The sequence below is a fragment of the Chaetura pelagica genome, unplaced genomic scaffold (assembly GCF_000747805.2).
Source record: "Chaetura pelagica isolate M959 unplaced genomic scaffold, ChaPel_1.0 scaffold12, whole genome shotgun sequence".
NCBI lineage: Eukaryota > Metazoa > Chordata > Aves > Apodiformes > Apodidae > Chaetura > Chaetura pelagica.
The window spans coordinates 557,653-584,510 of record NW_009952801.1 but is presented as its reverse complement, the minus strand read 5'-3'; the positions used below and the strand labels follow the sequence as shown (position 1 = coordinate 584,510).

The 26,858-nt window shown below is 39.8% G+C and overlaps 1 protein-coding gene across 3 annotated transcripts in view; it reads right to left on the bottom strand.

Moving 5' to 3' along the window:
* Positions 1-25,901, bottom strand: part of PPP1R9A (protein phosphatase 1, regulatory subunit 9A) — a 134,118-nt gene extending 108,217 nt beyond the window's left edge. For all 3 annotated transcript variants that reach the window (XM_009994912.1, XM_009994913.1, XM_009994914.1), the window contains exon 1: positions 24,435-25,901. In XM_009994912.1, coding sequence (XP_009993214.1) covers positions 24,435-25,901 — 1,467 coding nt within the window. The remainder of the gene's footprint in view (positions 1-24,434) is intronic.
* Positions 25,902-26,858: the final 957 nt, after the last annotated feature.

Sequence of the window (26,858 nt, the reverse complement as noted above, 5' to 3'; positions counted from 1 at the left end):
GCAACAAAAGCTGTTTTCCAGCCAGGCAGCCTCCCAGCATATACTGGTGCATGGGGCTGATCCTCTCCAGGTGCAGGACTTTGCACTTCTACTTGTTAAGCTTCAAGATGTTCCTGTCCACCCATTTCTTTCATTGAGGTCTCTCTAGACAGCAGCACAATCCTCTCACTCAAGAATATCAGTCACTCCTCCCAGATTTGTCTCATCTGTAAACCTACTGAGGGTACATTCTGCCCCCATCATCCAGATCACTAAGGAAGATGTTGAAGAGGGCTGGGCCTAGTTTGGACCCCCTGGGGTACACCACTAGTTACACTCCTCCAATTAGACTTTGTGCCTCTAGTTCAGGCATTCAGCCAGTTTTCAGACCACCCTCCTGTGTGCCCATCCAGCCTACACTTCAACAGCTTCTCTCTGAAGATGCTATGGGAGACAGTGTTGAAAGCCTGAATGAAATCAGGATAGACAAGATATACTGCTCTCCCCTCGTCTATCCAGACCACTCATAGAATCATAGAACCATAGAACTGTTTAGGTTGGAAAAGACCCTTGGGATCACCGATTCCAACCATCATCCCGAATCTACAAAGTTCTGCCCTAAGCCATATCCACCAACACGACATCCAAATGACCCTTAAACACATCCAGGGATGGTGACTCAACCACCCTCCTGGGCAGCCTATTCCAGTGTTTAATCACTCTTTCTGCGAAAAAAAAATGTTCCTAATGTCCAGTCTAAACCTGCCCTGTTGCAGCTTGAAGCCATTCCCTCTTGTTCTGTCGCTAATGACCTGTGAGAAGAGACCAGCACCAACCTCTCTACAATGACCTTTCAAGTAGTTGTAGAGACTGATGTGGCCTCCTCTTTCTCAAACTAAACATTCCCAGCTCCTTCAAGCATTCTTCATTATTTCATGATAGGTGGTATCAGGTTGGTCAAGCATGACTTCCCCCTGATGAATCTATACTAGGTACTCCTGATTACTTTCTTGTTTATTTTAAACGTTTTTAAAACATTGAGAAATATCTCACCTAGTAGATAACAACTAACATACCAGTGAAATCTGCCATAGTGGAAATTTGCGCCACGTGAGAATCTATTATTTCAGTCTACAGAATATTTCCTCGTGATTTCAGGCATCCTGACTTTTTTTCCAAGTAACAAAGAAGTAAAAGTAATGCAGTTCGCACACTTATTTTCTCCCAGAGGAATGAGGGAAAATAAGAAGTGATTCATCACACTAGATTCTATACCAAATTTCCACCAAGACCTTAATTTTTCAAGAGATTTTCTATGCACTCTAACAAAATTCCCTCTTAAATCCTATCCTCAAATGTTCGGTCTCTAATTATTAGAATCTTAGCGGGTAACCATAATTAGACTAATCAAACAAGAAAAACTGCATTTCTTTCCAGCTAAGTACATAAATCCTGCTCTCTAATGTTCTTCCTCCCAATTAAGAAGTTTGTAAACTTGATAATGCTTTTAGGGAAAAAAAAATCCTATTAAAAATTCTAGAAATTCTTTGACTCTACACAAATCTTCAGGATGAAATTTTGTTACCTCAATTCTGGAATAAATGTATCTAACAATATATGAACGCCCTGATCACCCTCAGGAAATGCTTCAATGACCTGAATGTGTCAAAAAGTGAGAGAAGCAAATTACTATAAGAAAAAAAACCACATTAATGAGAAAACACTAGATCACCTATTTATTGTACCATTACAAAAAAATTATTTTAACCACAATTCGGCATACGCATATAGTTGATTAATTACTTTCAAAAAATCATTTATGTCACATAATGTATAATTTTGCCATATAAACTGTCAAAAAGTATCTCACATAGTCTAGAGGACAAAAGCTTAGACAGTTCTGCTTAGAAAGCCTGACACTAGAGTGAAGTCTGATGGGAGACTGAGCTTTCTCTTATCTACAGTTTAATTTTCAAGAAAGATTCCCCAAAAAACAGATAAATAATTTTATATTGAAAATAAAATATTATTCTGATTTTTAGAATATTGTTATTCAACTTCCATGTTGCAAATAAAACCTGAAAAAATAGTTTAATAAATCTTTGTATAATTTTAATAAACTACGATAAGGTAATGAGAAAAAACAAGTTTCTATGTTGTGTCCACAAAACTGGAGACAACTTTAAGTGTTCATTTGTAATATAAGTTAGAAAAATGAAATTGAAGTAGTGTGGAGATCTGCACCAGATAAGTACACAATGAATGCTAGAGGAAAAGCTAAATGGAAAAAAAAAAGTAGTCATAGAGTTGTCAGGACTGGAAGAGACCTCTGAAGATCATCTAGTTCAAACCCTCTGCCAGAGCAGGATGACTTACAGTAGATCACAAGGAACATGTCCAGATGGGTTTTGAATGCCTCTAGAGGAGACTCCACAACCCTTTGTGCAGTAGTATCATTTTGTTCCATCTCATCAAAGACATAAAAAAATACTACTTTCAGGACAGCCCATTCCAAGGAAGCCTGGACTGATGTGGATAGCAAAGCAGAGGCACAGCCCATCCACCTCACCAGGGCCAGGGGGCGACCTGAACATGTTCAGCTGCTCTTTCTGACACTGTGCAAGAGCTATGCCACAACTACATGAGACATTTCTAAAATACCATTATGCAGTTAAATTCTGATGTTACACGGATTCAACAGCTGCATCATGCAGCCTCAGCCACTAGCAAACAGCTTTGTGACTCTATTTTTTATTTTATTTTTATATTTGCAAGCAGTGGGCCATAAGACATATTTACATCTATTTCAAAATATAGGATAACGTTAATCCTCTTTGTCACATTTTCAAGGACTAAAATGAAAAATAAATGAGCAAAACATTTTAATTGAACCTAAAAATCTCTCTGAAATTCTGATACTTCTGGAACAAAGAGATTAACATTCTTCAATTAAGACAGGAGAAAGCTTTCTTCAAATTGATTTGCAGGCAGTACATATTATTTCAGCAGTTCAGAGATTAGATGTGCGGGTAAACTAGTTTCCAAGGTAACCAGAATAACCATAGGGAAGCTATCACAGTGGTAAGTAACTCAAAAAAATTTAGAAAGTACCATGTGGAAACGAACAAGTTGCTGAACTGCAGCTATTCTCGTAAGCCTAAGGTTTAGTTATTTTACACAAAGTAGGACAGGAATATTTAGAACAGTGTTTCTGATGTTTAAACTGCAAGGTCATGAAGGATGCCTGAAAACCTGAGGTGGGGCAAGAAGAGACAGTACTGAGCACCAAACACTGCAAGCACAAGGAGATAAATCCCTCAGTGCTCATGCAACCCAAGCTGCATCGCTATCAGGTTCGGCAAATCAGGGACATGAATCTCAGCAGCAACAGGGAATCTGACAAGTGTTTAAAATAATGGAGGTGGCTGAACGTGAGTTTTGGGCCTTCACAGATCCTTTGTGAAGTTCCACAGCAAATGCTGCTGAAAACAGGTGAGGTCAACAACACTGAACTTCTGAAGCTTGATGAGTTGTTTTTTTCAGGTTTCAGAGCTTTAAGCAATGCAATTGCTAGAAATAGTTACTTAACAATGCAGCAGAATATTGTTCTTATTTAACTGTTTCATTCATATGTGCAGACTTACTATCATTAAATACATTAACTGACATTTGCAACTTTTTATTTGGATGCCATGATTCAGCATATATTTAATTTGATTGTGCAGACTGGAAGGCACAAGTGTTTCAGTCACAGAGAAACCCATCATTTGGAGCAAACACAACAAAATAGAGAAATAAAAATAGGTGCCCTTAGATGGTGCCGCTCATTTTTTTCCTCTTGCACAAGCTGCACAACATACATCAATCTGCAGTATCAATCCACACTGCAATTTGAATTCAAGGCATAACATGAACAATGTATGTTTGCAGACAAGACCTTTAACTGCAAACATGCATACACACAGTCTGGAGAAAAAAAAAAAAAAAGTGCTTTTGTACACAAAACAGCAGCAGTTCCTCCCCAGTCTGCTCCCACTGGCAGCACAGGGACAAGAGCACCATTTTCTTCTGTGGAGGTGGAAGAGGAGCTTTCTGGAAATTCTGGCAAGCTCCTGTCAAGCATCTGCAGTTTCCTAGACACGTCAGGAAGTCTAACATACAGTGAGGGCCCAAGGCCACACCACACAGGGCACCTGAGGGACAAAGTCTGTATCTCTGTGTCAAGGCCTAAACTGGGTAGTTCATTTATTTTAAATACATCACCATAGCGTATTATATGTAAAGGATTATTTTTTGTTTCTCCATACTGTGGGAAAATACGTTAGTTTTCTTTTTTAGTGCTCCAAAGAACATTTATGAAAGCTTTTGGAAAGACCAGGGAGAAAAAAGACTGGCTCACAATATCTGAAATCCTTCTCAGAGCTCAATCCTGTAAGCTGCTTCTCTGCTAGAAATACCATCACCTACTGCAAAAATTCAGGGGGCTTTTGTAGGAATCTAAACTGAAATAGCTTTGCTTAGCTTTGCACTCAGTGCAAATAGTCCTAAATCACATCCTTCTTGTTTCTTAAATCGCAGTACCTGAAAGAAGGTTGATACTGCAGATTCAAACACAAAATCCTCCAAATTGTATGATGACTCTGAAAACTACTTAAAGAACAAAATGAGGAGTATATTTTCTTAAGTTATTCACAGAAAGAAAAAAACAAAAACACACGCACTAACCCCCATACTTTTAGCTTGGCTAAGGTGAATTTATCGCACTGGCGGGACATACTGATTTGCATCTTACTAACAGCAGGATTCTACTGTCCTACATCTGCCACGATTTAGCAAAACAGAAACAACAAAAAAATAAAATAAAAGTCTGGCACAAAACAGCACAAAAAGCCCCCAGGTCTTATCATCCTGTAAGATACTTACAAAACTGGAAGTCCAGAGATCCATCTCAATGGGATGGAATAATTTGTTAGCTTAACAACTCTGCATGAAGCTTTCCAGCACCTACTGTCATCGGTTAGCACTGGAAGAGTCACTGTACGTCTTCTGTAAACATGCTTTAAGCCACCCCAGGGGGCTACCTTCTGTAAAAGACATAAACCAACACACAGCTGCACCCTCCAGAATGGCATAAAGATGAACCAGCCATCCCCTCCAACTGCAAAACAAAAAAAAATTCTGGTTCTTCAAATGTTGCATTCTGAAAAAAAGCTTACCAGAAGTTTGTGTCTGCGTCCTTTGGTATATGCAGAAGAACACACATTTGTTTAGTTGCATGTGCGATCCTAGATACTTAAGTCAATCACTAAATGAATTGTGTCTTCAGTTGGAAGCTGTTTAACTACATCCTTAAATTACCATAAATAACATTCTGTGAGAGCACCACGTAAGTTCACAATCTTTTGTTGTGAGGAATATGTAATTATTACCAGATTCTGTAACAATCCATCAGCAACTGGCATTTGGACAGGCAGGCTCACTAAGGAGAACTGGCTTGGCTTTATGTAACTCATAAAATAAGAGAAAGTATGTGTCTATGTCTACATGGCAAAGTAAATTAGCCTTTTATTGAGCACCAAACAGCTACAACTATCCTGCTCTATGTACCAACATGTCTTGTTTAAATCAGGTACTCCTTATTAATACTGCTGCCTGCAGCAATATATACACATATACCCCATGACATTGCCCCCACTCATAGATCTCGTTTCCTGAACTTATCTTGGTATCATTACACATAGGAAAGATGTACAGATCGTGGGAATTGCAATTTGTTTCCAGTTTCTATTGACCAAGCATATGAATGCACCCATGACAGTATTTTCAAGTTAGTATCAAGTCACACTGGATTACTGAAGAGAAGAAAGCACTATCACAAAAACTCTAGTATTCAAAGCACAGGCTGAAGACACTTTCTTTTACTTCCTCTATATGAATTTGAAACGCACTCTTGACAGCCAAAGTTATGCATGAGGTACAAGTTTGTCCACAGCACATTTTTTTAATTTCTGAAACCTGATTTCAGTGTTAGTAAAGACCTATGACAATGCAGGAGGTGTGTTTTAGAGATGTTGAAGACCACACAGAAGTGCTCACAAATCAAACTGGTGAAGGACAGAGCAGCGCTACAGGCAAGAGGCAACTGCTCCAACATGGGTCACTGGGTCTTTCCCCAGGTTTCACCTGTACCTCATTTACCTGTACTTCAAAGAGCACACATTGTAAACAGCAAATAATATCTTCCTTCTGAACTGTAATATTATTACACTAATTCATCAGTATCAGAAGACTTTCCAAATGCAATTATCTACATTTTACTTTTTGTTTTCCATTAAAATTTGAAGGTCTCAGTTTTACTCCTTTCTCTTTCAGTAATACCAGTTGCATAACTGAGCATTATTTCATCCTACTCTGTTTCCCTCCCTACTATGTTATCTGTTGGCCTTATTTATATTCATTATGCAGACAAAGAGACATTCTAGCCACAAAGTGAGTATCTCGATAAGGCCCTGTTTAGCAAAACCAGGGCAGCTTCAAGATATGAGTGAGAAAGCTTATCCCGGTTACTCTGGTTTAAAAAATATTCCAGCTTCTTTATTCACTGATGTTTCATTTATATGTTTTTTCCCTCTTGGGATTTTGCCTCACATTCAAATTACTTTAGAGTAGTGAAGTTAAATGTTAGTCTTTGTCACCTCTCAGCACCACTTTCAGATAGCTTAATGGGAGAGACAACCTAAAAAAGGAAAAAAAAGTCAGGTTTCAATTGATAATTGCAAATGAAGGAAACAGGATGGAAAAGCATCCAGGAGAGGAGTCTCCTGGATGAGAAAAAAAATATTGAGAAACTTTGAGAAAATTTTAAAACGTTTGAGAAAAAAAAAATACTATTTATTATCACTAACCAGGGACTGCAGTCGAGTGAAGTATTTATGATCTTAGCAGTTGGTCAAAGGAAAACAAAACATTTATGCACTGACTGAATTAAAAATCTGGAGTTGAGCATTTTCAATCCCACAAAATCCAAAGGGAAATTAAGTTGTGTTAGGGGTGGTGCTCCACAAAGTAAGCACAAACATCAACTAAGGCCTTGCCTAGAGTCAAGAATCAATTTATTGAGTACTGCAGTCTCTGACTGCTTCCAGCCCCATTAAGAGCTGCAAACAGATGCCTCCCTTGACTCGGGGCTCAAAGCCTACAACTGCCTCCTGAATGCAGAAAACTGTTGCATTTGATCAAAAAGACAGGAAAGATGGAATTCTCTTTGTGAAAACCGATGCAGGAGAGGAAGATACAGCAACAGAACACTTAATACAAAAGGCCAAGTGCTTATAGCCCTCCTCTACTGTGTGGGAGTTAAAATTCAATTCCATTTAAGACAAAGAATGTCTTTTAAAATGTAATAGTTCTTTTTCTATTCCATTTTAACAAGTCTTTCAGCACATCTAAGATCTCAAAGCTGCCCTCAGTGCTGAAGGGGAACAGTCCAAACATTAAGCTACACAATCATATTTGCCCTTTAGTTTTTTCTGGTGTCAGGACCTGCAACTTCTTTCTGCAGAGACGGTTCTTTTCATTCCATGCTCAACAGAAAGAGTGGAAAAGCACACAACTTAACCTACAGCATAATGTTTAGAAAGATGCTCTCCTAGAAAACTACGGAGGGAGGTCTGAGTCCCCTTCATAGGCACGAGTTCCAACCATAAACAGTTAACTTTCCCAAGCTCTTTTATTAAATGCATGCACAAGCCCAATTTTAAAATGAAATTTTATTATAGATGCACAACATACCTGAAAAACCTACCAGCCTTCATAAGATTATCTACATGCACTCCAAGATAATTAAGTAAGGAACCCCGTTAAGTGGTAGAAGAGGTTTTGAGCATCTCCTTGATCAGCTTATACAGTTGGGATGTGATCACACAAAGGGGACTTGCTGACTAGTAATTCAGCACAAGAACTGCTTTCAACTGAAAACACAACACTCTCTTTGGTGAATCTGATGCCATTTGTTGTAAGCCGTCACCAAAAATGAATATTTTTTTTCTTATACATTGAAAGTACTGAAAGTTAGGAACTTTTAAGTAATTTGCCTTCTCATCGAAGTAGCTTTGCATTTCTTTGAATACTACCAAACATTGAAACTGCTTCCAGAAAAGCATCAGTCCATGGTTTCATCATAAGACCTACCTGAATTGGACATTTTCTGACACAATTCCTGTAACTGGATAAAGGGACCATCCCACAAGTACTAAGTACAATTAGACAGAAGACTACATGTTCAGCACACTAGGCTCCTAGGCTCCTTGCAGAACAAGCTGCAATTCCCAGGGGTGGTTGCTTTGGGAAATCACAGCAAAGACTGAAGTCCAGCACTCCCCATAATTCTCAGATTTTGGTGGGATTTTTTATCACAGATAGTTTGCTGTAGCTTCATGCTTTTTAGTTCACTGTCTTCTGGCTGATTAGCAGTTCAATCCTTCTCTTACACCAGACTGTAAACAAATATATAATTTTTTTTCCCTAACCATGATGTGAAACTAAGAAGTCATTGTCCTGCGTATCAGTTCATCAGTAAAGTGAGACTCCAAAATAGGTAAAATATTGCTAAGTCACTGATGCAGTACTGCAAACATGCCCACATTACACTTCAACAGTGATAACACAAAAAGAAAGGCTGAAAACACTCTATTCCCTGAGAAGGATGTTGCTAAGATCTTAGCTAAAAAAATACCCTGCAATCTCATTGCTAGGCTTTTAGCACAGGCTATAAGCACACTGGAACTTCATTAAGAGGTTTCCTCTCAGTTTTTAAAGATGGAAGCATAATTATGACCATTAAGAAAAAATTCCCCTAAGTCATCTCAATTTGACAAGCTTTTTAACATTAAGCGCCACCTTATTTTGCTGTATTACACTACTCAGTTTTCTGTGTACCAAACTTTCCCATTCACATTTGCTTCTTTTGAAATTACTTGCTGCCACACACCTCCGAGAAAAGCAAGCGCTGCCTGTCAGTTTTGATGCCCTCCTGATGCCCAAGCTGTTCAGCACTACTTGCATGGTTCAAGAGGGAACTGCAGGGCAAACTCAAGTGGAAAAAGAGAGTTTACAGATCATGGAAGGAGGAGCTGGCCACTTGGGAGGAATATGAGACTGTTGTCAGGATGTAGGGAGGCAACTAGGAAAGCTAAAGCCTCCTTGGAATTAAATCTTGCAAGAGAGGCCAAGGACAACAGAAAGGGCTTCTTCAAATACACTGCAGATAGAACTAACACTAGAGGCAATATATGCCCATTGCTGAATGAGCTGGGTGCCCTGGTGACAGAGGATATAAAGAAGGTGGAGTTACGAAATGCCTTCTTTGTCTCTGTCTTTACTGGTGGAGACTGTCCTCAGGAACCCCAGATCCCTGAGGCCCCAGAGGAAGTCAAGAAAAAGGGGGAGTTTGCCTTGGCTGATGACGACTGGGTTAGGGATCAATTAAGCAATCTGGACATCCATAAATCTATGGGTCCAGATGGAATGCATCTGCAGGTGCTGAGGAAATTGGCAGAAGTCATTCATCTTTTGTAATTCATGGAGAACAGAAGTGGTGCCTGAGTACTGGAGGAAAGCAAGTATCACTCCAGTCTTCAAAACAGGTAAGACAAAGGACCCAGGTAACAACTGACCAGTCAGATATGGAAAGATGATGGAACAACTTATCCTTGGCACTGTTTCTAGCCATATCAAGGATGAGAGTGTCATTAGAAGCAGTCAACATGGTTTTACTAAAGGGGAAGTCATGCTTAACCAACCTGATAGCCTTTTATGAGGACATAACCAGGTGGATAGAAGATGGTAGTGCAGTGGATGTGGTTTATCTTCATTTCAGTAAAGCATGTGACACCGCCTCTGACAGCATCCTTGTAGCTAAACTGAGGAAGTGTGGTCTGGAGAATCAGGTACTGATTGTGAACTGGCTGAAGGAAAGAAGTCAGAGAGTTGTGGTCAATGGGACAGAGTCTAGATGGAGGCCTGTATCTAGTGGAGTCCCTCAGGGGTCAATACTGGGACTAGTACTATTCAATATTTTCATCAATTATCTGGATGAGGGAACAGAGTGTGCCCTCAGCAAGTTTGCTGATGACACTAAGCTGGGAGGAGTGGCTGACATACCAGAAGGCTGAGCTGCCATTCAGTGAGACCTAGACAGGCTGGAGAGTTGGGCAGGGAGAAATTGAATTAAATACAACAAGGGCAAGTGCAGAGTCAGGGAAAGAACAACTCCATGTACCAGTACAGGTTGGGGACTGACCTGCTGGAGAACAGCATATGGGAAAGGGACCTGGGGGTCCTGGTGGACAGAAAGATGACCATGAGCCAGCAATGTGCCCTTGTAGCCAACAAGGTCAATGGTATCCTGGGATGTATTAGAACAGGTGTGGTTAGTAGGTTGAGAGAGTTGCTCCTCCCCATCTACTCTGCCCTGGTGAGGCAACATCTGGAATACCAGGTCCAGTTCTGGACCCCTCAGTTAAAGGACAGGGAACTGCTAGGAAGAGTCCAGCCACAAAGATGGTTAAGGGCGTGGAGCAGGTCCCTTATGGGGAAAGGCTAAGGGAGCTGGGTCTCTTTAGCTTGAAGGAGACTGAGGGGCAACTTCATTAATGTTTATAGGAATGTAAAGGGCAAGTGTAAGGAGGATGGAGCCAGGCTCTTCTCAGTGATGTCCAATGATAGGACAAGGGACAATGGGTGCAAGTTGGAGCATAGGAGGTTCCATGTAAACATGAGGAAAACCTTTTGACTGTGAGAGTGACAGAGCACTGGAACAGGCTGCTCAAAGAGGCTGTGGAGTCTCCTTCTCTGGACACATTCAAAACCCACCTGGATGCATTCCTGTGTAACTTACTCTTTGTGATCCTGCTCTGACAGGGCAGTTGGACTAGATGATCTTTTGAGGTCCCTTCCAACCCCTAACATTCTGTGATTCTGTGAAATGCAGTATAAGAGCAGAAACATTACTATTACACTTCCTCAGATCGCTGGCATTGTTTTATCTGTCCGGTTACCCTGTTTCAGTGCATGCTGATACCTTATTTTCTCTTCCCCACGTGCTAACCAAATGGTGCAGAAGATGACACGTGACCCAGTGAAGAGACGGTTTCCAGCACTGTCACCTGCCAACCTTGTACAGTGCAGTTTGCATAATATAAGGACAGTATAGTTCAGTTTGATATCCCATTATGTGCCATCAGGAATTCTCACATGCAAGCTCAGTGAACTGAATCAGAGCTGTTGGTATAACTTCGAAATCTGCTATCAGTGCTACCAAGCTACTTCAACAATCAAGTTCATGACGGTAGAGAGAGAGAGGACTGCAAGATGTCAGGGAGTCCCAAAAATAACTTATTTCTGATGGTAACACTGGTATCTGCACCAAATACACGGATATCAGCAGAAATAGCTGATTCAAAGATAATGTAAATGCTATTTACTTGACAATTGCATTTTTTTCACTTTAGGAACTTAATAAAATCTGAGGTATGAAAGGGGGATGAGGGACAGTTCTCCTTTTCTTCTGCTGCTGTCTCTTTCAGTTAGTGAGACAAAAGATAAAGTTTTGACCTTCACTTTCAAAGTAATCCAAGCCAGTCATTAAAAGACAACTATTATTCAGCAAGTCACCAAGTGATGTTGTGTCTTGGAATTCCAGTGCTAATAAAAGACAAAGAACTTGATCTAGTATTTCATTATTATAGTACCACTCTTGTTTAAGAGAGAACAAAAAATACCTCATACCAGAGAGAAGTCAGACCTTAACAGACGTTTTTGCTACACCCTCCTGGCAGATCTATCTTGCACTGCAAAAAATCCTGCAGCTAAAGCAAGCCCCACACCATTGGCAGCATTATGTTTACCATATAAGAATAAATTACAGAGTTTTAAGGATGAAAATTTCTCTTTCAAAGCCTGTTGTTGAATTACCACTACAATATTTTACTAGTCAACTATCTCCACAGACAAATAAGTTTATTCTTTTAATTCTTACTTTTCTAGATGTACAAGTATATCCTCTAAAAAGGGGTCGCAACAGATCTGCCTCTAAGTTGGCCAGGTGAAGCAGATACTCCACACAATACATCCCAGAGAATATGCTTCCTCTCCTAAGGTGTCAGCCACAGTTTTAAGGAAAACTGTGATGAAACATATGGCACATCTAGATTTTGTTGTCTCACACAATAAAGAAGCAAGCTATCAAAAGCAGAAAGAGGGAGATCAGATAAAAATCTGTGGAGAGAACAGGAACAGCCAGAGAGTGAAGAGTATTTACAAAGCCTCTATGGATATGAAGCTATACAGTTCACACATCATTTATTTATAACAAACAATAAAATATAGTAAACAAAAGGTAATGCTGTAGCAAAATAAACTCATTTGAAAACACCACAGTGCTTCAGTCAGTGCTTCAGTCTTTCAAGTGACGAATATGCATAAATACAATGAATATGCATAAAACAATGACAAAAATTCACAAACTGAAAATTAAAAAAGAAGCTTTTCCTTTTCTTTTCTTTTTAATGCATTGCAAAATGTCAAGCATGCAGCCCTAGAAAACAAGAAAACTAAGGGTGAAAAAGGAACTAGTGTCACAGGCCATCCACAAAACTAACTGCAGCCTGGGAAGTGTTCAGAATCAACAGATGGGGAGAAAAAAAAAAACAACACCAAAAAAACCAAACCAAACCACAAAAAAAACCCCAAAACACAGGCAACAAGACAATCAGAAGCTACATTTTAAAAAAAAGTCTCCAAGGCAGACTATAATGCTCAGATAACATCAGAAAGTCAATTGAGGCAAAACAGTAAAGAAAGGGTTTGACTGAATATTTTGGATAATATTATACTGTGGGAACACTGATGCAGTGGTAAGTGGTTAGCTCTTAAACAAAGGCCACAAAGCTGCCCTACGGCCTTGACTCCTAAGGGCTGCAAGTGCAGGCTCTACTGTGTACCAACTGCATTGGCTTATGAAAGCTGGGGCAGGAACAGGGCAGGACAGGCTCCAGCTCAGTCTGTGCTCCCACCCCATTGCCCAGCTGGGGTAGGAGACCTCCACTGCTCCACCACCACCCCAGCCAAACTCCCATGGTGCCCATTGCTATTCTGCTGGAAGCTGAAGCCAGCTTTCTCAAGATCAGAAACATGCACTTCTTAAAGGCATGGATTAACTACAGAGGTTCTCCAGGTACTAGGGATTTTACCCACAGAGTTAGAAAAATAAAATAAATAGCTTGCTGTAGCAGATCCACTTTTAAGCCAAAAGAGCAAAGGACAACTTACTTTATACTGCTATTTTTCAGTTTTAATCCCTTTATTCAAAGTGCTACACAAAAAATTTCCCTCTAATCTCTCTCATGTTTTATAAATCATTGTTGGTCATCTTCAGCTATACACACTGGCCTCTCTTCTGAGAGTTCTTAAGCTTTACAAAATCAGCAAAATGCCTCTCTCCATCATTATCAGAAGAATTTAATAGATAAAAGAGACCATGTTAGCAGCTTGGTACATTTTACAAAGCAAGTAATTTTAAGATTGCACTGAAGGTGTACAGTACAGTGTGGAATTACTGACCAGTGTGACTGGAGCTTTTGAGTGTCCAGCCTATTCCCATTCCCACGTTCCAATTCTAGCCAAGGCTCACCCAGCTGCAGCAGAGCAACAGCCATACAGACTTCAGCTACTGCTACACGCAAAATGCTAAAGGACTTTGCTGCAAATGAATACTGCTCCTCAACAGTTTTATTTTTGTACAGACTTCCTTAATTTCTCCTCTGAATTATCAATATTTAACTAATAATATTTGTTTAAACACTTCCTCAAAAATTTTTGCATTGTTGAATATTACTTATAAGGTAAGGTTAACTTGCTTATGCTGTAATACAACAAAATATGCTCAAAAAAACCCTTTAAATCCTTTCTTAGCTATTTTGATTGACGATTGTGGGTCTAGCTTCTCATTAACAAGAAACATTAAAAGGCTACTATTAATCTTTCAACTAAACTTAACTATCTCTAACTATAGGTAAAAGTTCAAGCTGTATTCAATGAGTTCTTGTTAATGTATTTATATATATTTAAACCATGTTAATGATTACAATCAGAGGACCTACTGGAGTTGCTGAACCACCTTTGGCTTTGCAAAACTAGGCACTCTTACAATTCGATAAATGACACGAGAGGTGACTTAGTATATTTTACAAATAATAAAATTAAAATAATTCATCTTGGATGCAATCTAGCTGCTTTCTTTGCAAAGTTCACTATTGGGATTTTTTTTTTTAATTGGATTTTTTTTTTTAATTTAAATTAAGCCACAGGATCACAGGATGGTTGAAGCTGGAAGGGGCCTATGGAGGTGATCTGGTACAACCCTTCTGGAACACAGGAACCTCCTGTCTTTCAGTTGGTGTCCATTGTCTCTGGTTCTGTCACTGGATACCACAGGAAAAAAAGCCTGGCTCCCTCTTTGCACCCTCCCTTCAGGTAGTTATATACATTGGTAAGATTGCCCTTGAGCCTTCTCCAGGCTAAACAGCTCCAGCTCCTTCAGCCTTTCCTCATAGGAGAGATGCTCCAGACCTTTCATCATCTTCATCAGCCTAGACTGGACTCTCTCCAGTCTCTTGTACTGGGGAATGCCAGAACTGGACCCAGAACTCCCAATTGTGGCCTCACCGGTGTTGAGCAGAGGGAAAGGATCACCTCCCTCAACCAGCCTGGCAACATTCCTCCTAATGCAGCCCAGGATACCATTAGCCCTCCTTGCTACAAGGGCACATTGCTGTCCCATACTCAGTGTTCTCCAGTACCACAGATCCTCCTCTGCAAAGCTGCCAGGTGGGTGGCCCCCAGCATATACTGGTGCATGGGGCTTTTCCTCTCCAGGTGAAGGACTTTGCACTTCTCCCTGTTGAACTTCATGAGATTTGTGCCTGCTCACTTCTCTAGTCAGCCAGTTTTCAATCCACCTCTCTGTCTGCTCATCCAGCCCCTACTTAATCATCTTCTCTATGAGGAAGTTATGTTAAACGCCTTACTGAAGTGAATGTAGACAAGATCCATTGCTTGCCCCTCGCCTATCATGCCAATAATTTAACCGTAGAAGGTTATGAGGCTGGTCAAGCATAACTTCCCCTTTTTAGTGGTCAAGACTTACTGTGTCATGCTCTTGCAGTCAACCACAGCATCTTGGCAGCTATTTTGGATGCATGGCTGTTGAAACTGCCTTAGTAGTCATACAGAGAGAAGGGGGAGGGACAGGAAGGAAGAAAAAAATCCAATCCTCTGTTTAATGGTATTTCCCTCCTATTTCATATCTCAACATCAAAAAAATGTGCAAAACATCAAGGTGGCAGGTTTTAGTCAACGTACCAGATTAACAGAGGGAAGATAAAACTAATTCAGACAAAATGGCTGGGCAAAGACAAATAAAGAACTACCTGGTCTGATAGTCTCACGCTCCCAAACACCACACTAAAATATTCTCATTTACATTAGTGCACTTTGCCACACTTTAAGTTATCAGCTTTTTCAAGAGTGCTCTAAATCTTTGGATTCATGAGTTCTCTCTGGTCTGCCCTTGTGAAAAAATACAGTATTAAAATATTCTCAGTATTCTGTTTAAGCAGTCCATGCACAAAAAAAGTCTACTGGACAACCACCCAAGCCAACATTATTGAACAGGTATCTTTGGACTTCTAAGAAGGCAGCGCTAACAGTTAAATATTTAAATATGTCAGAATCTACAGAATCTAAATGTCAGTATGTGTATATGTCAGAGTCCATCTTAGAGATGACCGCAAGCTTGTAAAGACGTGAAGATGATTACCAGCAAGATAAAACCTTGGGATGTTTTTTTATCATAAATACCACGATCTAGGTGAATCAGACAGGAGTTTGACAGCATGACTTTTAAAAGCCTCTATCGCTTATTGCTTTTAAACAAAAAAAGTGAATAGTAAATTTGAAATGCAGGTATTTCATCAAATAAAAGTCCTAGGTCTATATGCAGCATAGTCTGAATATTAAAAGATATCTTTTCGGTGAACCAGCCTTTTATGTCCTTGAGATTATGCACTGAATACTAAGGCAGATGGGAGCTGCAGAGAGGAACACAGAAAGTTACAGATGTGCACAGACTAAGAAGTGCAGCTTTATGTGTAATAAAGCAAGGAAAACAGATCTCCTCCTTCATTCGCACCTTCCACTGATTTTACCATATGGAAATCTCCAAGAGATCCGTCAGGTCTCTTGAATCAGCTCTAGTGAGCAAAATTAGCTTCTGCTCTCACTAGAATATTTTCTATATGACAAAGGACTTCACAAAATAAAAGCTATCACTTTGTAATATTTATTATAGGAATGTCAGGTATGTTTTTTAATAAATTGTTTGTGGCTTGAGAGTTCAACAGTGCTGAAGGGAATTCCAACCCTTAACAGAATTAATAGACAGTGTTAGACAATACAGCAGTGTTTCAGGAACACAGGAAAATAGTGCCTGCTACTGCCATTCTTTAGTCTTAGTCGGAAAATGCTCAATTCCACTTTAAAAGTGGAATTCTGCCCCTAAGCCTTCAGATGTTTTTTTGTTATGAATGTACCAGAGATGCAATTATGCTCTTTTTCAGGCTTTGTCATCCCTCACCGAGCAAGATAAGTTTTTAAGCCTGCTGTTTTATGATAGTATTAACCAAGAAAAAGACAGATAAGAGCAGCAAGTTTCTGCAGCTCTTCCTGCAAACTCAGTTGCCTTAAGCAGAATCCTCCAGACCCATTCCACCTGAAGTCTCCTTAGTGAGTTATAAAATGACACTCACAATTCCCTACCACTACCAAAATACTTTGCTTCATGTACCTAGAATGCCATTCCCCTTCCTCACAGCTGCATCACACCACAGGTTGGTGGTGACTGCTGTCATTCTGTGCAAGCGAGTCACAGAGTAGCTTTCTCCTTCGCTGTCATCCCCTACAACTGAGTCACTAGTTTACCATGACACTTCTTACCTTATAAATCCATTCCCACTATTATAGTCCTCCCAACGACCTGCATTTTATTGTAATCCTATGCAATGATAAGGCTTCCCCACTTTTTGGCAAAAGCAAGGGTCATTAGTGTGCTCCAACTTCCTGAGACAGCTACTGAAATTTTTAATAAGGTCTTCTATCTTATCAAAGGGAGGCACAAATCTAGTCTGACACATGCTACCTACCATAAATCCACTTATATGTATTCTGCTTTCCATTTGCCTCCCCGCCTTTGATTCCTTTTGAAGTTTTTTTTCTATTGCTTTGCTACAGAAAAAAAATTATAATTTTCAAGTTCCCAGAACCACCTCTTCTCTACTTCCTGAAAAAAGCTACTGCATTTGCTCTTCTGCAGCTAAATATCATCTCTATTTTGATAGTGTTCAGTTTGTTTTGAAATGTTTGCTACAAGACTTTCTAAAATACAACTGCTTTCACTCAGCCCCCTACTAGAAACTAGGAACTTCTAGTTTTCATCTTCATTTCTCTGTAAGAGTTTCCACCTGCATACATTTATTTCACTCTTAATCGCAATACCATGTTCAACGTGATCAACTGCACTAAAAATGATGGTGAAATATTAATATAAACTGAGGGTGATAGCTCTGATTGTAACCTGATGCTCACTGTGTAACGCCCAACTTCCCTTTTTGTTTAATTTTTAATGGATAAATAGCTTTTTAATACTTACGTTATTTTCCTTTACAAGGTCAAACTCAGCCTGACTTCTGGCAAGATCCTACTCACACTTAAGACTTCTGAACTCTATGACAGCCTTAAATTTTTACCAACCACTCTTGACACTCCTTGAAGTTCTTGGCTAGCTTCTAATATTCTCTTTGGCTGCCTTTTCTTCTGATTAGGTCTGCAATTATTCTGCTTGTTTATTCTGCTTTTTCTTAGGGCACAAATCCTATGCATTTTTTCTAATTCTGAATCAAAGAGGTCCCAAGAACCCCATTATTTGCTCCCTTAGCTCCTTCGTTCAACTAATTTCAAACCATTTCCCTACAGTTTCTCCAGCTGCATTTTGCAAATTCAAAACCTTTAATTGGAAACCCCTTTCAATCTAAACCACATAAACCTCTGATGGAAATTATTCTATCCAAACGGTTTCTACAAACAGCTCTTCTACAATGTCCTCAATGCTTACAAAAGACATTTTAAAACAACATAATTTCTTTTTAGGTCAACATTTGTGTGTGAACATTGCATCCAGGAATAACTAGTCCATAGATTGAGTAGTGAAATGATGACCTACACAAGGGTTGAAGTCTCCATAGTGTATTGTGATAGGCAAATAACTTTATTTCATCTATGGTATTCCAACAATTCCATGTATACTTAATACAAGAAAGCATCTGAAATTACTGTGTGAGACAGACTCATCCAGTGAAAGTACACAATTTCAATTATAACAAGCTTCATATGCGAGATAACAATGTAGAGCACACTTTCCTTCTAATAATCAAAATAGCAATTTGTTCTGGAATTCTTTATCCCTTCAATGCTGTTCTTTATCTAAGAACATCCAGTCTTTGAATCCTTAATATTTACCTCCTGTTCCTTTCCCTTACAATTATATATAAAAGATTCTGCCTTTAATTATAAGATATTTCAGACCAAATTTAACCAAAATAAAAGACCAGGCCCCAGAAATACTCTATATACCACACCATCACAACAAAGAACCTCTTTTTACTTTGTTAACTTTTAAAAGTAATCAAAGTTAGCACCACAGTCCTTTCAGTACAACACTTTTTATTACTACTAAAGCCTGCAGAATTACCCATACTTCACAGTAGCTGAAACACATTTCAAGCTACCCAAGGAATAGCTCAGTATGCCAAATTACTTTACCACTCAAAATGAATTGAATTAATTACCAACTTGATGCCCATTTTACAGAATTCAAACACCAGCATAAAGATTCTGTGATGTATTCAACATTACAGGAGACAGAGCCTAAGCCTACTTAATAACTAGTTTCATACTTCAGCCTGAAGAACCACCCACTCCCAATGTTGTAAACAAAGCACGGACACAGGAGCTAGAGTAGGGAGCCAAATTTAAGGAAAGTATTATTTCCATGGTTTTCGAAGGAAGCTACACTTCTTTATCTATAAGGTTTCTTAATTTACCCATTCAAAAGTGGATTAATGTGGCCTCAGGATCCTTCTGAAAGTCCTGTATTCCACATCTGCCTTTAAAGAGTGTCCCAACACCCACTGGGACTACTTTATTTACAGAATTACAGGCTCACTGGGGTTGGAAGGGAGACCTGGAAGTCATTTAAGTCCAACATCATGTTCACTTCAGTAAAATACGAATAAAAACAGTGGCAAATTTGGAGCCGGGGACTGTATAGTGCTTGTGGATGGATAACCTTTACTCATCGCTTCCATAATCAAAAGTACTTCATCAATATTTTACCAACAGGTAAGTACCATTGACATTGAATCAGGTAAAGAAATACTTTCTTTGTCAACACTGAAACTCAAAAATGTTTACAGTAGACCTTATTTTGATGCTTGAAATAATAATATTTTAGAGAGTGAAAATTACCAGAGTAATTATAGTGCCAGATTTTTTCAGATTCCTTCTTTGCCACTACATGCATTCCCAAGTACATTTCAGTGAAATGAAGAATAATTGAATTACTTTCTCCTTGAGCTGATTTTAATAAGAAAAACTACAATATAAGTTCATAAGAAATTTTAAAATAACTTGAATACAAATGTCACATATTTTAGCTTTAACTACCATTGCAGAACTTCTTATAAAACTTCTTCAAAGGGTGACACTGAAAAAGAGAGAGGGAGGGAGACAGAAGCAAAAGCTCCCATTCCTGAAGACCATGTGAATAAAACACAATCTGGAAAACTGAAGTGATGTAGGGTATAAGATTCAGTCATGCTGCAGGGCAAGAGAGAGGAAAAACATATGAGGCACAGGCAGTACTGATCATAATCCCTTCATATGGAAACAGCTGAAGAACAGAAGAGCCATTTGCTATATCCTTTCCATTCCTGTTACCCTCTCTCTCACCTACTCCAAAACTCAGAGATCCCTTCACACCACTGCACACTAAGGAAGCTATATGGAACCCTGAAAACTGCAGCAGCAGCTTGGGCTGGAAGCCCTCACTGCTCCACAAGTTACCTGCTGTCTGCCATATGGTCTGGTCACATTCTACCCAACCCTCTCCAAACCCTTAAAACGGACAGGGCCAAGTCAGTGGAGCAGAAGGTTGCAAAAGGAGGCTCAGCAGGAGATACGAATTGCTGCTAACAGCTATAAATGGTTTAACATGTATGTGGTGCCAAAAGTAGGGCACTAACTGAAGATGCAGCCATCAGCTATCAAGATACCAGGCATTCTGGATTCAGAGAGAGGAAGAAAGGAGGATATTATTACTCTTCTATCCCAATTCTATCCACAATGGAGGAAACATGACTCAAAAAGGACTATGATTTGGACAACCAATAGATTGCCATTTGCTGGAGTGTGGAAAGCTATGCACTAATGAATCTCGCACTATAAGGAAACCTTGTCCAGTTAGTCCACAGAGTTTGAGAAGTAGCATGTAACCCAGTTCTCAAGAAACCTTGCAAAACTCAAAAAAAAGAGACTACTAAATCACAGAGTTCCTGTTTTTTTTGTGTTTGTGTGTAGAAAAGTATCCATGGCAAAACCAGCGCATTTTTTCCTCATCACGTTTACTTAACTTTTTCAACTCTTACACTTGCCTTGGAGTTTCAGTTCTATCCCTGAGCAGAAACATAATACTTAACCCAAGAATGGGTCAGTGATGATGAAGGCCTTTGTCACTAAATAAACATTCATATCAACTGGTATATCAACGTTCACATACTTTGTTTAAGAACATACACGCTCATGTCCACTCCCCCTACCAGCACAAACTCTTGGGCCCTTCCAGGCTATTTTGATTCACACCGTACAAACATGACTTAAGTTCACACAGACACACACAACTGCTTACATTCGTGATGCCACACTCCAAATACCTAGAAATTCTCCAAGCCTGCAATGGCCCCTAGGCAGCCATCTACTCTTTTAAAGGGACTCTTTTTCAACAGATATGAGATCAGCAAACATATCCCACAAATCCTAGAGCAGAGTAAATGGTCTATGGAGCATAGGATCTACGATAGCAAAATCACAGGCTGTAACCGAGCAGAAATTTCTCTGTTAACTTGAGCCCTTCTCCTAGCACGTTTCTCAATAACTTGAGCCTTTTTCCTGCTAGGAGATGAGTAAAATTCATTTTTTATCAGTTTGATGAGTAAGATTTTACTTATTCCTCCTTCTATCTATACTTCACTTCTCATTGTCCAAACCATTTCCCCCTAAAGGGACAGAAAGGATTCCCCTCACTGGTAATTGTATCTCTTTGTTCTTCAGCCTCTGCACTCTTTTACTTCCTGCACATCTACCTGAAAAATCCCCTCACAGATTACACATTCAAATGCCAATTTTGTTAGTTATTTCAAAGTGCACCTGTAGGAGGAGGGTGGAGGTACAATGCTGCGAAATCAGAGAATGACAAAATCGTCATGGTTGGAAAGGCCCTCCGAGATCACCAAGTTCAATCATCAACAGGAAAACAATCAACATTACACATCTTGAGTTTGGGTTGGACTTTTAACACTGCTATCTAGCACAGTAGTTAAGTACAAATTGCTTAATTTTAATAATGATAAGTCAGTTCCCAACAGTTCAGAAAATACTCCTACATTGCTTTGTATCTTCCTCTCAGTTACACTACACATGAGATGACATTCAGGAAAGTATTAGCAAAACCAGTCATGCTCGCTAAAATTGCCTAGAACAGAAAAAAAAATAAATTGTTGCTGTTTTCCTAGCTATCAAAGATCATCCCCAAGTTATGGATGGGTAAAGGGACCAACCAGGTAAATTCAAATGCTAGCATTGTGCGAGGGGACAGAATGCAGGTCCCCTTGCCACCCACACTGCTCACCAGAATCTTTCTGCTGGGCAGAAACCACTTGCCAAAGCCTGTTCATGACCTCCTACCAGTGTGCTAAATTGACAGCACTGTCAGAGAGGCAGCCATGGAGTCCAGAGACTCACCAGCCTCTGAGGACCCACAGGGGGATACTCGAGCTGTCCTTCCAGGGTTCCTGCCTGTGGCAGTGTGGCCATACAGTGACCTGATGCTGCTGGCAGCCTGCCCAGGCTGGCACTGCTTGACACTGCCCAGGAAACTACAGAGCACCGTGGAGAAAAGTGGGGAAGGCCTGAGAAGGAGCTTTTATTTTTCCTCAGTTTTCGCTGTACTTCTTCCTCCTAGTGCAAGCCTTCCACGTGGTCTCACTTCTGCTTCCCCACAGGACTAACACAGTGCATGTGCTGGAGGCCCAGGACAAAAAGCAAGGGATCTCCTAAACCTCCCAACCCCTCCTACACTGTTCACTCACAATGCAGCTTTTATTCTGTTTTCATTCTATGTACAATAAAGATGCTAAAATAATTAAAGCAACGATTCTTTTACTTTGGATAAGCTTGTTAAGAGTGCTTTATGCTTAAAACCATGACAAATGTACTCTTTAGTTATTTACACAAATGACTTCTAAAGCATTTTCCTGATGGATGTTATTATTACTTGATGACACCTAATCTGAAATGAACATAGCATGACAAACTTGAGAAGAAAAGAAAAATATTGAGAATTGAGACAATACTCTTATAGCACTTGGCATGACAACATGATTCAGGCTACCACAATATATTGAAGTAAGGGTTTAACTGGTAGCTCTTTCAAAACAGAAATAGCAGAAAAATCCAACCGTCTCAAAAATAAAATCAGTGGAGTCACTTTCTGTTTGATTCATAATATATATGATAAAACAAACCTCTGCACATAATTGGTAGATCTTTCAGATGAGAAAATATCATCTTGCCTATTAATACAGCCTGGGGGAAAGGCAGTAGGGGGGACAACTTCCATAATCCTTTGTAATAACAGTTTTTTCTACTTCATCTAAAAAAACCCAAAAAACCTAAAGAAAACCTGCTTGTTTAATTATGGGAATAACTTGGAGCACAAAAACTGTTAGAATTTTTGGTTCATGATGCAAGCCTGAGTAAAATACTAACAAAACAAAATAATAAAAAAATCCTTTATCTTGGCTTGGAATATTTCGTTTCTGTGTTAAAAATAGGTCTTTTCAAAACATGAGCAACACAAAACCATTCCCCTTCCCTCCACTCCCCAATAAACAGATGTGAAAATCTGGTTGTTTAATTCACATGAAAATTTCCTAGTACATACATCTTACCCTAACTTAAAGCACAGGTAGTGTAAAAGCAGATTCTGTAAATCACATTACTTCAAGTTTGATAGTGAAACTACTCATCAATTTAGTTCTCTTCATTGCTAAACTCACTCAATGCAAATACAGTTTATTTAAATTACCCATTTTTAATTTGAAAACATTTAGATTTCGAGTGCTCCATGATATATGTCTGTTTCAAAAGCCATTTCTGCAAAACCAGCTCTGTTTCTGTAGTGTCCATCTGAGACCATGTGCACTAAAAACATCTTGGAAGTAAAATACTTCTATACTTAACTGTGCAATTCAGCAGTGAAAAGCTGGTACAACAAAACACGACTAGTTATTCTGTCCAGAACTGAAAGTACTTGAAATAACAGTTTCTGCTGTATTTTCAAGGTACTTAAGTCAGAAAAGTTCTACAAGGAATCCACTCTTCATTAGATATTTCAATCAACTGACTTCTGCCTTTCTGTAGCACTGAGATACACTGATATTCCTATATTAATGTTTTTAAAAAGTGACAATGCTACTAGAAAATATGATACTAATTCAGACACAGAGTATTAACAGTCCTCTACTACTGAGAGAGAATCGTGTCGTACTTCGTGACATGGTGTTTAAGCACACGGAACTCTAAGAACATCTGGTGAGAGCTGAAGAAAAGCCATTCCATCTGAAGAAGCTGTGATTTCAAACGAAAAAAATCAAGCAGCACAGAGGCCACCAAATACCCACTTCTACATTTCACTAAGTGATTACAGTTCAGTCCTATAAGTCAAAACATGCATGTTAACATTCACAAACTTCACAAACCCAGCTGTCATTCTCAATTTCTATTGGCTTAGTCAACCATCAAGTAGTCTGTGAAATGACACAAGCTCATCAGAGCTCAACTTCCTTACTTCATTTAAGATTACACTTGCTGATTAACTGTAATAAAAGCACATATGAAAGATCCTCTGCAATCTTTTCAGACCTGAGGTCAGCTGTCAAAATCTACTCCAAATGAAGCCGCATTTGAAAACAAACCCAACTGCAGAAAAAGAATGCAGGAAACTTTACCTTAATTGGAGCACGGCTAAACTGTATTTTTCTGTTGGGTGGGATTTCATCTTCATCTGGCAATCCATTAATTTCAGAATATTCCGTGTCAGGTTCATAACAGTTATTTTCATCACTGTCATCCTGATCATCCTGTTCTGTACCTGTCTCTCCCCAGTCAGAATTGTATCTCGATCGTACCCGATATACATTATAGTCGGAGTGCATGTACACATGAGAACTCTGAAAGTTATTCACGTCTTCACGCACTTCTTTTTCGCTTGCCTCATTGTAATGGGACTCAGTAGCATCTGAGACAGCATCTGTGGCAAAATCACCACCTGGAGCTACATTTCTTGGTAATTCTGCAGCTTCGGGTCTATCAAAGATACCCTCTGCACGTTCTGATCGTTCCTTTTGTTGCAACAAAACTTCTGTCTCTGTTTTTGACTTGCTTCTAGCACAGCTGTCCACAGATCTTTCACTGTCAAGCACACTGCCCAAATCCTGTTGACTTCCTGCAGAGTCCTCAACAGAATCAGCACTTGCCTCTGTACTCTTCTTCGCTTCTTCAGTTGCTTGCGAACCTGCTGATGTGCCTGTGGACACCTTCTGCCTCGGTGCTGAGGGCGTGCTATTCTGCTGAGAGCTCTCAACAGACACCACGCCTGTATTCTGTTTGGCTGGGGGAGACCATGTGCCACCATCTTTCAAAGGACTGAAACCCTCCAGGTTCGCTGCTGGGGAGGAGATATTTGCAACAGTAGATGAGAGGTTTAGTGGATAGTGACCAGTTACAGAGTACTCTTCGTTGTTTTCTGACTTTTCTACAACAATTACATTGTGTGAGTCAGTGTTTTCAAAAACTGCGCTGAGCTGACTGACTGTTGGAGAGACAGTCTCTGTCCTTGGGCTGAGACTGTCCAGTGAATCCATGCTGCCTCTGTGAGACTTAGAGCTACACCACTCATCTGGAAGCTCATTGGAAACGACTTTATCTTTCTTTGGGGAATAGCGATTGGAATGTCCCATTTCATGAGCATTTCGCTCAAACATCTTCCGAGTTTCAGTAAACTTGGAATAGGAAGGACCATCATGGATAGTATCAAATCTACTAATCCTTTCTGAGACAGATGACTCCAATTTTACAATTGACCCATCTGCTTTTTCTACAAACTCTTTAGGCCTAATTCGTCTTTGAGGTGACGGAGGGCCACCCTTCCCCCTGGTTTTAGGGGTAACTCCAGCACTTTCAGTGGGCTCCATGCCCATCTGCATAAATAAGTTCTTAATCCTATTGACATTGGAGCCATACTTCCTTCCCCTGCTCTGCAAGGCCTCTCCTTCCTCTTTCGTTTTTTGGTCTCCATCTGACTTCGGTTTGTCAAAGGTGCTTTTTAGCGCCTGGAACTCAGTTCTGTAAGCATTCCTGTGAGGAGAGGCACTTCGGAGGGTTGATCTTTCTCCTGAAGACTCCGTTTTCATCATGTTTACTCTAGAAGAGCAAAACCAGCTCACATAGTTTCTGCAGCACTGCTTTCAGTAGTCTCTCAAAGCTGAGATTCTGCTCGAGGAGTGTTTTCCTTAGGGGGAACTGCCCTTCAGCAGGGCCATACTTGACAGAAGATCTGGAGACAAGTATCTAAACACTCAGAGTCAAGTCTGTCACAGCAGCACAAGTGAGGACTCTCAAGAACAACAGCTGATTTAACCTGCAATAGAAAGGAGGGTCTTCTGAATCACATCAGATACTTCTTTAAATCTAAAATCCCATTTAGTATTATTTGATGTGTTTACAAAAAGTAGTGAAAAAATACAACCTAACACTGCACAGACACATGAAAACTTGCACAATTTACAATCTACAATATCATTCCCTAGTGAAAGAATAGATGATCACATCTTACCATTCAGAAAGTATCATGTCATGCCACAAACACACAAGTAAAGGAGAAGTAATGTGACAAGAAAAGTAAAACTACTTCTGTGTTATTGAGCTTTTCTAAAAAAAAAAAATAAACCCATAATCAAATCTCTGAGTTACTCAGATCTAACTAATTCATGCAAACATGATGGTTCTGCTTCCCTGAGGCACTGCAAGACAACCCTTACTCTCTCAGAGAAACATAATGGCAGAAATACCATCAACCGTAGTACACTCAGAAAAGCAAATCAAACAGCAGCTCGAGGGAATACGAAAAACTGCACCCAAAGTTAACACCCTCCGTAGACACAGCAAAGAAAGTCAAATACAGTTTGAGAAAGTTGCCCCTTGTCACGGGCAGTGGTTTTAGCACCTGAAGAGCCAGGAGATGCCTCAGAAGGAGCTGCAGAAACGGGAGACGGGGCTGGAGCAGCTCCCAGCCCCGGGGGGCTCGCAGGGGCAGCGGTGCCAGAGCGGCACAGCCCCCCGGGCAGCCCTGCCCAGGGCAGCACAGGGCCCGT